Source organism: Rhamphochromis sp. 'chilingali', assembly GCF_963969265.1.
Source record: "Rhamphochromis sp. 'chilingali' genome assembly, chromosome: 2".
Classification (NCBI taxonomy): Eukaryota; Metazoa; Chordata; class Actinopteri; order Cichliformes; family Cichlidae; genus Rhamphochromis; species Rhamphochromis sp. 'chilingali'.
Window position 1 is genome coordinate 50509949 of NC_137930.1, and position 14673 is coordinate 50524621.

The following is a 14673-nucleotide window of genomic DNA, read 5'->3' on the forward strand; positions in this document are numbered from 1 at the left end:
CAACGCTGAAAAAAGGGAAATGACACAAAACAAAAGGTCAAGAGTTTCCCCCTCGTTCAGTTACACTGTACATGCAGTGGTGTGTAGGAGCCTTTCTCTCTTTTTTTGACTTGAAAAGGTCAAAGGAGCAGTGTGATAGACCCGAATATGCTCTCGCCGTGCTCTTCCCCAGTTTTCACTTCCATACGTACAGAAAATAGATTTGAGTTTGACTGACAGCAGGGGAAAGATGTCACCCCTACAGTATTCTATGTGCCCACAACCGCATTCAGACTCACCCCGGCGCAGCTGCCGGTGCCCACGTCGTGTCCTCTCCCTTTGAAGTGAGGAGCGGAGATGGATGGCTAGATAGAGTGAGAGAGAGGAACGCCAGAACACTTCAAAGCCCCTGGTGCGCCGCCCTCTGGGCACCGGCACTCTACAATTAATCCCAGGATGTTTTACCCCTTTCTCTGCTGGAGGAACCTTTCCACCACTTTAAAACACTCTCCCTGCGTCGTTCTGCATACTGATCCAAGCTCAGTCCTACTCGGCTCCTCTTGTGCTCGTGCCTAAAAGTTCTTTCTCTGTACAGTAGAGATTTCCAGACAATATGAATCAGCTTCAGGGAGGATCAAACAATCAGTATGTGATTGAAGTGCAGACTTTCAGCTTTAATTGCAGGATTTAAAGAGGGGGGGAAAAAGCGTAGCACGGTGGTACAGTGGTTAGCACTGATACCTCACAGCAACAAGGTCCTGGGTTTGAACCCACCATCTGTTGCTGTGAGGCATGTTCTCTCTGACATGTAGTTAGTTTAACTAGTTTTTCTGAATTGGCTCTAGATGCCTAATGGCTGTCTGTCTCTCAGTGGATTGATCCAAAGTGCTACATTTACTCTTTTTATACAGAATCCCACATTTTCAGAGGCTCAAAAGTAATTTAGCAAACTAACATAATTTAAAATCTAAGGGCTGTTTTTAATACTTTGCAGTCAGTGCCTGAAGTCTAAAACCCACAGACATAATTAAACAAACCCAAATGTTAACCACATGTTCCAAATATTTGGAAAAATTATAATGAATGGTAGAATTATTACCACAGGCTGATGTTGTTGACATCTATCTTCCTGGTTTATGTGCGACCTGCTCTACACATGGTGGTTTATGCAAGATTTTAGATGTAAGATTTTCCTAAAAGCAAAGCGATTCAAATAATCAAAACCTCTGGCTCGTTTCTAAACTGTTCACCAGTCATGGTGTCGTCAGGTTCTCCGATCTCTGCAGTCTGTGACGAAGAGCAGAAATGATGACCAAGCTTCAAAATGGAGACCCGAGTTTAAAAAGGCTTCCACGGTGGCCTTCTAGATAACATCTACATAAGCTCTCACTCATTATAAGACGATCAGTCATGGGCAGAAATGAAAATGCCTTTCGTAGAGTTTGTTGCTGCTTTGTTTGACTCATACGGAGGCTGTGCTTTAAATGCCTCTGATCTTTTCCAGGCTCGCGTGCTGGCGACCATCGGGGTAACGAGAGGCCTCGGAGACCACAGTCTCAAAGTGCACGACTCCAACATTTACATTAAGCCCTTCCTGTCCTGCTGCCCAGAGGTACGCTCCAGTTTTACATTTTTGTGTCCTTCTCTATGTCTGCCTTGGTCATGTTGTTAGAATTTTTGCCTTACAGCAAAGAAGGAAAAAGGATTCAGAGTCTTTTCTGTTCGACCTGTCCAGTGGGTTTGGGCCTCTCGCCAAGTATTGACAAGAACAGGCTCTACCACCCTCTAGGCTCTCAAGGATATGCAGTCATGTGAAAAAATAAGTACATCCCATGGGAGGTTGTTGGCTTTTATGGCTTGTCTGAGCAACCAGACATTTGACAATCGTTGAAATACTGACTATAGATAACGATGATATTAACAAACACAACCACAGCAAATATGCAAAAATAGCCGAGACGGTGAGCGCACTACTTTTGTTTCCATCGTTTTTAGTTTCAAAATAAGAAAGTAAGAGCAAAGACTGGCCACACACTGCACGGCCTCCTTTGGCAAACTATTACAGATTACAAAAGCATTTTGTAAACAGCAGTCTTTCAGTTCTTTCTGTGGATTTTCTCCTGCAGTTCTTATCTATAGGATACTAATTCTCTGAAACTCTTGGGCCGTTTTGTATGTACGACATATATAAAGGTTTCCGATAATGTGCGTTTTGGAGGACTATGGGGCCACAGTGAAACCTTCAAACTTGAATGCCTTAAGCTTTTGTGGCATTTGAGGTTTGTTTTGCATCATCATATCCTCTTTCATCTTCAGTTTCTCTCTTTTTTTCACAGGTGGTTTTCTTTTTGAAACAGCTGCTATTCAGTTGAATCTATTCTTCCCTAAACTAAAACGCTTCCCCCGGCCACTGGCCTCAGCACAAGTTGAAGGCTTTATCGATCCTCACTCCTTGTGCTCAACAGTTAGAGAGGTGCTCTTTTAATGAAATTGCAAACCTTGCTCTTCAGATGGCCTTGTGTTATCTCCTAACACTCTTAGATATGGTGCGGAATACATATTTGAATCAATGACTGCAATGTGCCCAGTATCTGAGGCAGCGAAGCAACTTCCAAAATACAACATTTCTGTCAGTGTCCTTTATAGGGGCGATTGTGGCTCAAGAGTTGGGAGTTCGCCTTGTAATCGGAAGGTTGCCAGTTCGAGCCCTGGCTCGGACAGTCTCGGTCGTTGTGTCCTTGGGCAAGACACTTCACCCGTTGCCTACTGGTGGTGGTCAGAGGGCCCGGTGGCGCCAGTGTCCGGCAGCCTCGCCTCTGTCAGTGCGCCCCAGGGTGGCTGTGGCTACAATGTAGCTTGCCATCACCAGTGTGTGAATGTGTGTGTGAATGGGTGGATGACTGGATATGTAAAGCGCTTTGGGGTCCTTAGGGACTAGTAAAGCGCTATATAAATACAGGCCATTTACCATTTACCATATAGCTTGTATGAGGTTTTTCTCCCACAGAGCTGCCCATGTCTCACCAATCAGGTCTAATGTTACTGTGGCCAGACAGTATCTTGGATTCATCTACCACACTTTAGGATGTTTGAATCTATGGCAACAAATCTGAAAATGTACCTACTTATTTTTAAAGCCACTTAAAAAATCTAAATCGTCTACAAAATATGAATTTTGTGTGCTATTCACTTGAGTTTATAACCTGCCTTAATAGGAACAATTTCTGTGGGTTACACTTTTTCACATGACTGCATCAAATGCAATGATTACATCGTCTGTCACAAAGCAGAAGAAGAAAAACCTGGATGTTAGCAGTTGTAATGTAATTGTTTTTTACCTTCTCACTCTTCTCAAAGAGTCACCTTCATCGGTCACTTCACAGCATCTATCCTCCGTCAGGTTACATAAAGTTGTTGCTATAAAACAGTGGGTGTGTGGGTACACAAATACAGAATGATGAAAGCAGAGCACTCTTGTGGCACATACATCGCTTGGACTGTTAGTGAGGAAATCTGTGCCTACTCCTTTTTGGCCTTGTTGCTGCGTAGCTGCTGAATGACTAAAATCTGAGAGATATGTTAAGTTATTCTGGGGAAGGGAGCCAAAGTCTGGGTTAGGGTTTAAAATCCTTTGCATTTGAGCATGTGTCAGGAGGGGAGGAGAGAAAACGGAATAAAAGGAAAAGTCAGAACAAGAGTGGCAGTATGTTAACATTAGTGTTTTAGAGGGGCTCTTTAGTTTTATATTACCCTCGTTGTGTCAGCCGCCTGATATAACGAGAGCGCAGAGGTAACCGCTGATAGCCAGTAACAGGAGGGACTGTGAACTGTGTGGTCAACGTGTGCTTTGATGGTCCCTGCAGTGCAGTGGATTGCAAGAAGGAATCCACTGCAAATGATTGCAGTAGTCATGAAAACCTGCACATTCTCTTGATCTTTAATTCATTGCACTCAAAGTTCAGTCATAGTTCAGCCTAGGGCTGGGCGATATATCGAGTTTTTAAAAAATATCGATATATTTTCATACGAGATATAAGATGTGACAATATCGTTTATATCGATATAGTCTATGTTACGTTATAATTATACTTGTGGAGCCACAGGTTTGCCTCTCTTTCGTCCACTTTTGTCTCTACGCAGCGTTACTCGGCCTCGCCTCTCCTGCACTGAACACAACTCCCCCTCCCCCATAGCTTCACCTGCAGGCAATGACAAGATGAAAGCGGAAAATCTCCGTTAGCGAGTTACCGTGCGTGGGGCTGGATGGCGTCAACGTGTTAGCGAGCTAACCGCGCTAACGACATGCAGCCCAGAGGGGCTGCACGGCCTAAAATCCTTTCCTTTTCTCAAAAATCGACAGTGCGCCTTATGTATGAATTCTGGTTGTGCTTACTGACCGCGAACCGATTTTATGTGGTACACAGCGCTCAGCAATCTGTCAAAAAATGTTTTAATATGACTTTGCTAAGCTACGGAGCTGCACCGCTTGATGGATTGTCGGAGAATTACGGCTACAGAGGAGGAGCCTCGCGGAGTGATACGTACTGTGTGTGTGTATAAGGACCACAAATGGCACCTGTTCAGAGACGTGGTGCAGCTGTGAAATCTGTCTCTTTGTTATTATGCTCAGCGTCTATTAGTTTACATTTTGACTGCACAATTGTGAGCTTTTTGTTATGCACAAAAACAACATTGTTTTCTTTTATTTATGGACCATGATTATTTAATAAATGCTGATAATTTATTTTTGAGTAATATCTACGCTGTATGTAAATAAAAGTGCCCGTGTGACATCTGGGACACAGTGTGACTAAGAACTCTCTTTTTGTTCTTAACTTATGGCTTAAAAAAAAAAATCGAGATATATATCTTATATCGCCATCCAGCTAAAAAATATCGAGATATGAATTTTGGGTCATATCGCCCAGCCCTAGTTCAGCCTCCTTTTTTTGATGTTCCTATAAGATGAGTGAAGTCAAGGTTTTTCCAGATAGAGCATAAAAACATGATTTCTATATGAAAGACGTGGTATTCCTGAGCATTAAGGGGCCATAATAGCCTCTTTTGAAGAAAAATAATAACAATACAATTAAACATCGGCTTAAGGGTGAAGTCACAGAGGGTCACTATGAAAGGCATGACTGTTGTCAGAGTGCTGTGCACAAAGAACAGTGATGACTGCAGCCTTCAGAGAATTGTTAAGAAAAGTAAATTCAACAAACTGGGAGAGTTTCACAAGGAGTGAATGGTGTCAGTGGATCAAGAGCCACCACATACAGATGGTCTTCAGGAAAGAGGCTACTGAAACGCTAATAAAAAGCCATGCCTGAACCGGAGAAGCATCTGACATGAGCTGAGGAAAGCAAGAAGCGTTTCAGTAGCTCAGAGGTCCAAAGTCTCTTCAGATGAAAGTAAAATTAGCATTTTATGGGAAAATCAAGGTCCTACAGTCTTGAGGAGAAAAAAGGTCTTTAAACTCCAGTGTGAAGTTTCTGCCAAAGTGCCAGGACTACTACTAATTATTACTGCGTTTGACTGGCCAACCAAATCACCTGACCCCCAACCCCATAGAGAATCTGTGGTGTATTATAGGAAGATGAACCCCAAAATACACACAAACTGAAGGTCACTGTCAAAGTAACTTAGGCTTTAATAAACCCATTCGCCGTCTTCAGGTTTTTCAGCTAATTCAGGGTAGCCTATCCCAGTCATAGGGTGAGAGGCAGGGTACACCTTGGATAGACCACTGGCCTCTCACAGGAGATATACAAGCATTCAAAAAGAAGAATTTTTTCCTGATATTGACTTATTTTGACATCCACTAGTTTATATGTTCAAAGAAATGTGTGGGAGAGTGCCCTGCAGGGAATGTGAAAACGTCCTGCGGGGACATGTTTTCCCTGCACACTGTCAAGTTAGAATTACAGACTTCTCTCAGGTTGTGAATAAAAAATAAATAAAACAGGCTGACCTTGGCAGTTTGAGTCATTTTGACATAGAATTTGGGTATTTGAGTAAAAATCAGAGGATCAGGTCCTTCCCTTTTCTTGACATACTATAGGAATGCTGCCTCATAGATTGATAGTCTCGCTGTGTTTCTCTCTTTCAAAGCCTGACTTACTGTTCATCTCAAGGTTCCCCACAACATGGAGCCTTGTGATCCACACACAACTCATTTTGATAATCTTACAGTGACTCTCCCTGCTTGCGTGTGGTGTTCTGTTTTTAAAGTAGCCTAAGTTGGTGTGCCTGCTGTGAATAGGCAACGCCTCCACAGTAGCAAAAGAATTACTTGAAGCAACCAAACAAAAGCCATCCAAGGCCACTGGGTATTATTTTTGCCTGCTGTTTCAGAGTATGCTTCTGTTCGCCCATAGTAATTTAAAAGACTGTGCCTCACCAGAGTTGCCACAGTAACACGAGTTTCCCTGCTTCAGAATATCTTTGAAGGATTGAGACCATCAACATTGTTTAGACAAGTATATGGAGGCGGATGTGTTAAGAAAGTAGAGATTAAATGGAAAGATCATCCTAGTAATTTTTCTTCTGATATTTTGAGAGATTCATGTAGAGATATCCACACTAAGAGACTTGTTACAGTACAGGTAATCCACAAAACAGTTTACATTGTGTTCTGTGGCTGCCATTGATTTTTTTTTTTCTTCTTCTTATAATCTCAGTAGCTTATGTCAATAAAAATGTTGGGTGGTCCAGCACTCTGGTCCAGAATTGCTTGAAGCACAACAATGAAATTGGAAATCCCTTGACTTGGCATGTAGCGCTCATGATAGATGAAAATTTTGGTTTCTAAGCTGTCAAATCTTTGAACAGTACCAGTGACTGTGTAAAAGATGGCCAGCGTGGCTCCACTCGGGAGCAGTTCAGTAATCCATTTTTTCTTAAGTCACTGGTTAGTGACCCATTAGCAAACATTATAGTATACTCAGGAGATGGAGCAGGTCATCTTCTAATCAGAAGGTTAGTGGTTTGATCCCTGACTCCTCCACTCTGCATGGAAAAAGTACCCTTGGGCAAGGTAGTAAATCCTGAGTTACCCTCTGAGTGTTAATGTTAGACATAGAAAGCACTTAGGCGTAGAAAAATTGCTTGTATGAATGCGGGTGGATGAGGCTTGAAGCAAGAAGCACTTTGAGTGCTCAAGTAAAGTAGAAAAGTGCTATAGATAAACCAGTCCATTTACCACTAAGATGGTGTACTTTAATCGGATGTTTCATTATTACGCCATTTCCAGCTTCTCCTCTGCTTGCCTTCTATATTGCATTGTGGGAAAGCATTGTAACACTGAAAGCCAGGAGCAGGGAGAGTAGCAGCACAGAAAAGGAGAGGCGTCAGTGACAACAGATACAACCCAGATTAAATCAGATACAGGAAGAAAGAAAAACAGCTGGGATTGAGGCGGGTTGCAGAGCAGCCTGCAGAGGTGCCGAAGCTACATGTCCTGTATGAAACAGCCAAGACGGGTGGCAGAAGTACATACATTTGTCAGTTAAGCAGGAGTATACATACTTAGGTGCTGTATTCTGCAATCACAACTTATTAACATATTATAACATATTAACCCCTGAGTATAATGTAATGAATCATGTGCACAGTAAGATTTGCAGTGAATCCTATGCAATAAGCACCAATGACAAATACAAAACAATGACTCCCCGAAAATGCATGAACCAAAAAATAACATGCCTGTACATGAATATGCAAGGAGTAAAAAACAGAGGTAATTGTGTTAAAATGTGGGGAGTAAAAGTAAAAAGTTGTCAGAAAAATAAACACTGAAATACAGTTACCTGACAATTTTGCTCGAGTACAGTAATAAAGTGTCTGTGCTTCATTGCTTCCCACCTCTGACAGGCAGTATGTTGTGTGATAGAGTATCAGCTGAGCCATCAGTTACAGAGATGAACTTCCAGGATTCACTCTGAGCCTTGTGTACAGAGCAAATCCTCTGCTCTGTTAGTTTTGAAGTATTAAACTTGCATCCCGTCTTGAAATTATTAAATGCTCTTATTGCTGTAATTCAGATTCACCACCCTGGTATTAGAATATAATCTGGATCAGTTTACCCTTTCAAGATTAAAGATAACCACTAGGAGGCCATGGCTAAGGCTTAAGACTGCTGTCCATTAATTACAGAGTGAGCATGTTGAACAGATGAATGTGCAGCACATTATAAAGTGCGTTGCAGCAGCTTTTTCAGGTTAAACACGGCTAAAATGCACAATCCATCTATACAATATTTTCTGTCTATAAATATGTAACGGGTGTACAAGGTTTGTACAAACAGCAAAGTTTTACAATTCTTGCTTCTCTTTTTTTTTTTTTCTAACTTCAGGTCAGAGTTTATCCTTTAGCACAGTGTGAGCATGGAGCCGATGACGTTCTGGTGCTGGGAACTGACGGACTGTGGGACGTCCTCTCCAACCAGGAAGTGGCTGAATCGGTCGGCTGTTTCCTGGCAAACTGCGACCCTGACGATCAGCACAGGCATGTTCACCCATCCCACACAGCTGCAGTCGCAGACAGGCCTGAACTTCCTCTCACCTCTGTCTTGTTTGGAGAGGGTGAACGTGGTTATCTTCTCACGATTACGCAAATTTCCAAACATTCAGATAATGATGTCAAAGAGCAGCTCATTAACAGGATTCCCTGATTATTTCCTCAATGGTTTTACTTTTTTAATTTTTGTTTGTTTTCTTCTGACTGTGGGCAGAGGCATTTATTCAATGGCTGCATGTTGCCATTATTCCCTGTTCTGATCATTATCTAATTGAATATCGCCGTGTGATGCTGACACCGTAACTACTTCTCACTTTCGTTCCCTCAGGTACACGATGGCAGCTCAAGACCTCATAATGAGAGCGAGGGGGGTGCTGAAGGATCGAGGCTGGAGGATAGCCAACGACAGATTAGGCTCCGGAGATGACATCTCTGTCTACATCATTCCCCTCATGTATGGAAACAAGCAGAACTAGCCAAGCTACGAAACCGCAGCCATCGCTGAAACACAACCCTGCCTTGACCTTTTAAAACTTCACATGTGCAGTTTTACCTCATTCCTTGTTCTCCTTTTAAAAGTGCTTTTGTTTCTGCTCAGATCAAAACCTGATCTGTCTCAGTTTCACCCTGATTATCCTCAATCAGGGTGATCTCTCTCTCTCCCTTTTTTTAAATATTGAAAAGGAAACAATCATAAGAGTAGCTGTTAATGATTACTGTTATTATTGTTTTTTTAATTCTCGTGGAAGCCATCCTTAGCTGTGTTTCGGGGGGCAAACCCTGTAAACCTGGACTCTCGAATGAGATGACGACATCTCAGGACTGCTGTTACTAACTAATGCACAATATTTAATAATGTGAAAATGTAAATAATCTGAAACACAAGACATTGGTTAAGTGTGTTTGGCTGAACACCTGTACAGTGTTTACCCCCCCCCCCCCAAACCTAAAGGCTGCTGTAAATATGAATCATTCCAGCTCTGTTCCACGCACGCTTTTAACTTAGCCAGACTCAGCCATTCACTTTTCCACACCTCCCAGTGAAATGGGTGGGAAAAATGGGTTTCCTTCTGCTGACTTTCGGCTGTTACTTCTAATACTGCAGTTGCCATTTTTTTGCTCATTTGTACCATTGCGATACTGCGTTTGCTATTAAGGAGAGATTTTTTTTAAATGAAGACTACACTACCAGGTGGAGTGACACTTAAAAGATTTTGGCCCAATACATTTCACACTCCTTATTTCTTTACTATTGTATTTATTTGAACATCAGTTGAGATCTACAAAGAAAAACAAACATGTTTCAGACATGTTCCTCCTTAAGCTGTCGTTCACCTGCTGCATGTGCCATCATTAAGCTACGTAGTCATCCTTTACAGCAGGGGCATCAAATATAAGGCTCTGGGGCCAGAATTGGCCTGGCAAAGACTCAATCTGGCCCACTGGATGGCTTTGGGATATGTGAAAGAGGACATAGCATTTCCCCTTATGAAGATCTCCCTTATTGCCAATTATAAGACACTGGTAATAATGTAACAGATAAACAAAGATCAAAACAAAAAGGTTCCTGTTTTCTCACTCAACTTTTTTTTTTAAATGAGTAAAAATAAAAATAAAACAAGGCATTTTCTATGAATTAACAAAAACCTTCAGTTTTGTAATTACAAGGGCGCGGGGGGTAAATGAGCCACCAGAAGCTTTTTCTGTAATTTTTACACATTTATTTATTTGCACTGACCGATTTCTCTCATTTCCAACAGCTACAGTTCTTTATCACGTAGAAAAATTAAAAATTGCACTTCTTTTTCTTATAGTAATTGGGATTAAATGTTTAGTCAAATGTCTTTACACTGACAGAAGGAGAGGAGTATCGCTGGTTCGGACCAACTTAACATCAAAGTGGGCCGCATGTGGCCCATGATGTAAAAGGAGTTTGACATCCCTGCTTTACCTCATAGAACCTTTTCTCAGATTTATTGTTCTCATTTTTAAAAAAAAATACATCAAAATGTATAAATAACAGGTACCTGTAACGACGCTGATGTTACAGATGTCCCTCAGAGCATAAATCTGGCCCGTCATTGCTAAACTTGTGTCTGAGCAGTCAACACAGTTCTTACGTTACGGAGTGGGTTTCCATATTTTATTTCAAATTGTACTTTTTTTTTATTTTATTTTGAAGGTGAAAATGGTGAAACTGAGTAAATTTATTTAAATGTAAAAATGTAAATAACCTTTTCCAGCAGACAAACTCTCCCTTCCTTTTACTGTAAGTCACGCATATCTTACCGAAACCAAAACACACATGATTTGTACTGTTTTAGAATCCCATAGGAACAATAAAAAAAATAAATGTGAAGAAGTTCATTTTTCTGCTCTATTAAAGTAGTTGATCAACAATTGTGACAATTCTCTGCTGCCTCAGTGATTTAAAAAATAAATAAATGGTGTTGATTGATCCTGGCTCTGGAATGCACTTGGCAGACAGCTCAGAGTATTGGGAAAAGTAGCGGCCTGGCCTCTTTGGTAACTGTATCAAATGAACTTTATGAAAGAAAAGATTTTTTTAAAAACGTGAACTGATATAGCGCTGATGTAAATGACTCATCAAATACGATCGAATACTGGATATAACTGATTCTGCATCAAACAAGAAATTTTCTTGGAACTTAGACTTTAATGGAGACAGCATCTGCACCACATAAGACCATCACCGCTCTGACAAACTGTGTCAAGACAGTCCAGAAGCAAAAATGTGGATGAAGGGTATTAGTTCACACGATAGCCAAACTCAATGAAGATTTCCTGGTGGAGGCTGCTGCAAGGAAAGTAATCTTGACTTTTTGAAAAACACGTACGTACACGTACTTGATTGCTTGACCAAAAAAAGGTACGAATGTGGGCCATTTTCTTTCACCCAAAAATTCTGTCAATGCAAGTCAAACATCTGTGGAGCTAAAAGGAATATCTGCAACATTTTTGCTGAGTCCTTCTCCGGTGATGTCATACTGAATACTTGAAATACCTAAGAGACCATGGATGTAAATTAAATTAACATGTCAGGAGAATAAAACATCCAATATGAGTCAGGAGGGAAAGTAAACCTGGCTAAACTAATTAAATGTTTAAAGTGAAAGTGTTAGTTTTTGGATTGGTTAATAGTGCCCCCACCCCACTCTTCCCCCACCCCCCAGCTGTGACACTCAAAAGTCCCCAATGTGTAGCTAAAATAACCTCCGAACAAACAAAAGAAAACAACTGCCTTTAAATATACATTCAGGAATATGAAAGGAGGATCGTGTCAAATGAAGCATTAGTAATAACTGTGTTCTTGTGCACAGGAAGTTGGAGAGATTGGATTTCGTTTAGTTCTCAGACATCAGAGTTGCATCACTGACGGTGATCAGTAAGACCATTTGTTCCTGACATCCTTTCACAAGCACTGCTGCATAATGCTGTTTAACACGGGTGTGGAATGTTGAGCAAGGTCCTGCAGCCAGGTCTTTGCTGTTATTTAAACTTGTTCTTTTTCCATGTTCAATTTTTATTGGTAAAATTTGTACTTTATAGTTTCTCGGTAATTCGACAGTAAATAAATACCTAGGATTATGTTTATGGAGCTGTAATTGCTGTTATAACCAATGTTATCCTTCCAACATGTCAATATTAAGATATTGCATACTTGATCACCTTTATGAAAGCATGTGGAACGCGCTCAGAAGATTTTTTTAAGCGCTGTCGTGGGAATCTCACACTCTTGGGTCCTCTGCAGGAGCTGGAGGGCCATCTGGTCCCCACAGGCCAGCACCGCATCCTCCTCCAGTCAGGCCAGCTCGGATCTGGCACTCCACTCCTACTCTCCACACGTGTGTGCGTGTGTGGTCCAGATTGGATGACGACAATGATGACACAGTCATTCCTGTGGGTGGCTTGTTTTTTCCAAGGTCACAGCACTCCCACCCCACCCATGGACAGATCTGAGGGAGATGCTGAGTGGGCTCGGAGTGCGATACTCATTTGCTGTAATAGAAGGTGATGCGTTACCTCGCTGCAGTGCCGCATGGGACAGTCGAGGGCACGGCCTTGAAACACTCCTTTTGGAGGAGGATAAAGGTAGTAAATAACAGTTTTATTAACCCAGCCCTTAGGAAAAAAAATAAAAGTGCTGCCTTCCAAAGAGGCCTGAATGTAACCAGTTTGTGTCAATGAAAGGCAAAAGGAGAGATAGTTTTTGCTAAATATCCGTGTTTATTACTTCAACATTATACATTAAACTATATATTTATTAGTTAAAAAAAATTTTTAAAACATTGTTCACAATCCATCTAATAATCATGCGAGCCCTCTACACACCAACACAGATAAGCTTTCAGAAAGTGTTGATTTCAGTTATTTTTGAACACGTCTACAAAGGTGCCAAACACTTCCGTCACCTTCTTAAACGTGCCAAACTGCTGGTTTTCTCAGTCTTGCCCCCCTCTCTTTTACAATCATGCATAGGGATCTGATAACACAAAGGACACGCGAGGGTTGACCGTCCTGTCGGTGCACCGCTTCATCTGTGCAGCTGTGATACCCATCTGAGCTGGCAGACTTTCCACAAAGGGGACTGTAATTTACTGCTTTAGGGTTTCGGCTGCCTGAAGTATGATTTATCTGCAGCAAATGAGAGCTTCAGCATAAGATGGATGAGAAGGACACACTATAGGCCGCCTCTGTGTTGCTCAGTGATCCATAGACCGGCTCCCTTTACAGTCAGGATATGATAAATGATGTTTGGTTTTGCCCTCCAGGCTGGATTACTTGCATTTCTTACATGGGGGAGTTATTTGAATATATGCAACGCCTGTAGGACCTCCGCTCCATGGGCCTGATAACTACACCTCTCCACTGTGCTACATTTACCAGTCAGAGGCTTTTGCAAACACAAGGCGCTCCTACTTTACAACCTACCTACATGTGTCTACAGCAAGTAGCCGGCGTAGAATTTATTGTGTAATGTCAGCACAGATGCTAGTGGGCAGAACTGTGGCCCAGGAAGAACATAACTCTATCATAGCACACGATCCAGCATGAACTCATAAATATTTCATGGGGAGTCTTCTTGGAAGGTCAAAGCAGAATTCAATCTTCAAGTCAGACAGCCGACTGAATGAGTGGCTCGCTCTCATCTCAGGATGTGTGGAGAGGGTGGTGGGGTGGGGTGGGGGTTAATCGACCCAGGCTGCAAGCCAATCAAAGCTCATTACCCATTCTGGGTCACACCCCAATCACGAGACCCCTGACGGCTCATGGTGATGTGTTACAGAGCAGAGCCAGATGCTGCTGGGCAGCTGAGGGAGGATTTCAAAGGTTAACTCGCAAGGCATGACCGACACCCGCGAGGACACCGCTGCTCAACAGACTGTGTGTGTGTGTGGGGGGGGTCCGGATCATGTGGTGTGACTGTATGTGGACACCACAGAGGTTCACCATTCAGAGTTAGCATGATAGGCAGAATACAGGGAGAACACAGTGCACGTTTATGCCCTGCTTTTATATATGAGAGATGTTCATGTGCAGGAGAAGCACACACAGCATGATGGTATGCATTCTTATTAACAAAGAAGTCCGGGGAGAGCCATACAGCCAGCTTGTGTGCATCAGAGCAGATGTACTGTAGGACACCTCTGTGGGCAGCAGCAGCCACGTCACTGCTCTCCTCATAGCAACAGTACTGTTGACCTACATGCTTCCTACATAGCCCTCTCCGCCCGAGGTGGCGGAAAACTGCAAATCTATAGCATACACACTTCCTCGTGCATCTTTAAAAAAGAAAGGAAAAAAATTGCTTTTTTTTCTTTTTTAAACTCGCTAATTATATTACTACACATGCCAGCTTTCTCACCCATTCTCCAAAAATAATTCAAATCTCACACAATAAAAATTAAAAATACATTGACAAAAGTGCCCCCCCTCCCCACAGTCATTGACTATTTTATTAGAAGAAGAAGAAGAAAAAACATGATACAGCAATTAAACTGCTTCAGCTTAGAAATCAACAGTAAGCAGATGTCCTTGTTTAAATTACAGCTTCAAATACACCACGAGAGGCTAGCCTACATAGCTAGGTGTGCATTACCTGGAAAAACCGTCTAACAGCGCTGGGAGCTGGGCTTTTTTCCTCTCCCTCTCTCC

At 42.0% G+C, this 14673-nt stretch overlaps 1 protein-coding gene across 1 annotated transcript in view; it reads left to right on the forward strand.

The window, feature by feature from the left end:
• Positions 1 to 10929, forward strand: part of ppm1h (protein phosphatase, Mg2+/Mn2+ dependent, 1H) — a 44294-nt gene extending 33365 nt beyond the window's left edge. Inside the window, exons 8-10 of the mRNA XM_080874450.1 lie at positions 1484 to 1591; positions 8333 to 8484; positions 8825 to 10929. Of these exons, the coding sequence (XP_080730576.1) occupies positions 1484 to 1591; positions 8333 to 8484; positions 8825 to 8972 (408 nt within the window). The 3' untranslated portion in view covers positions 8973 to 10929. The remainder of the gene's footprint in view (positions 1 to 1483; positions 1592 to 8332; positions 8485 to 8824) is intronic.
• Positions 10930 to 14673: the final 3744 nt, after the last annotated feature.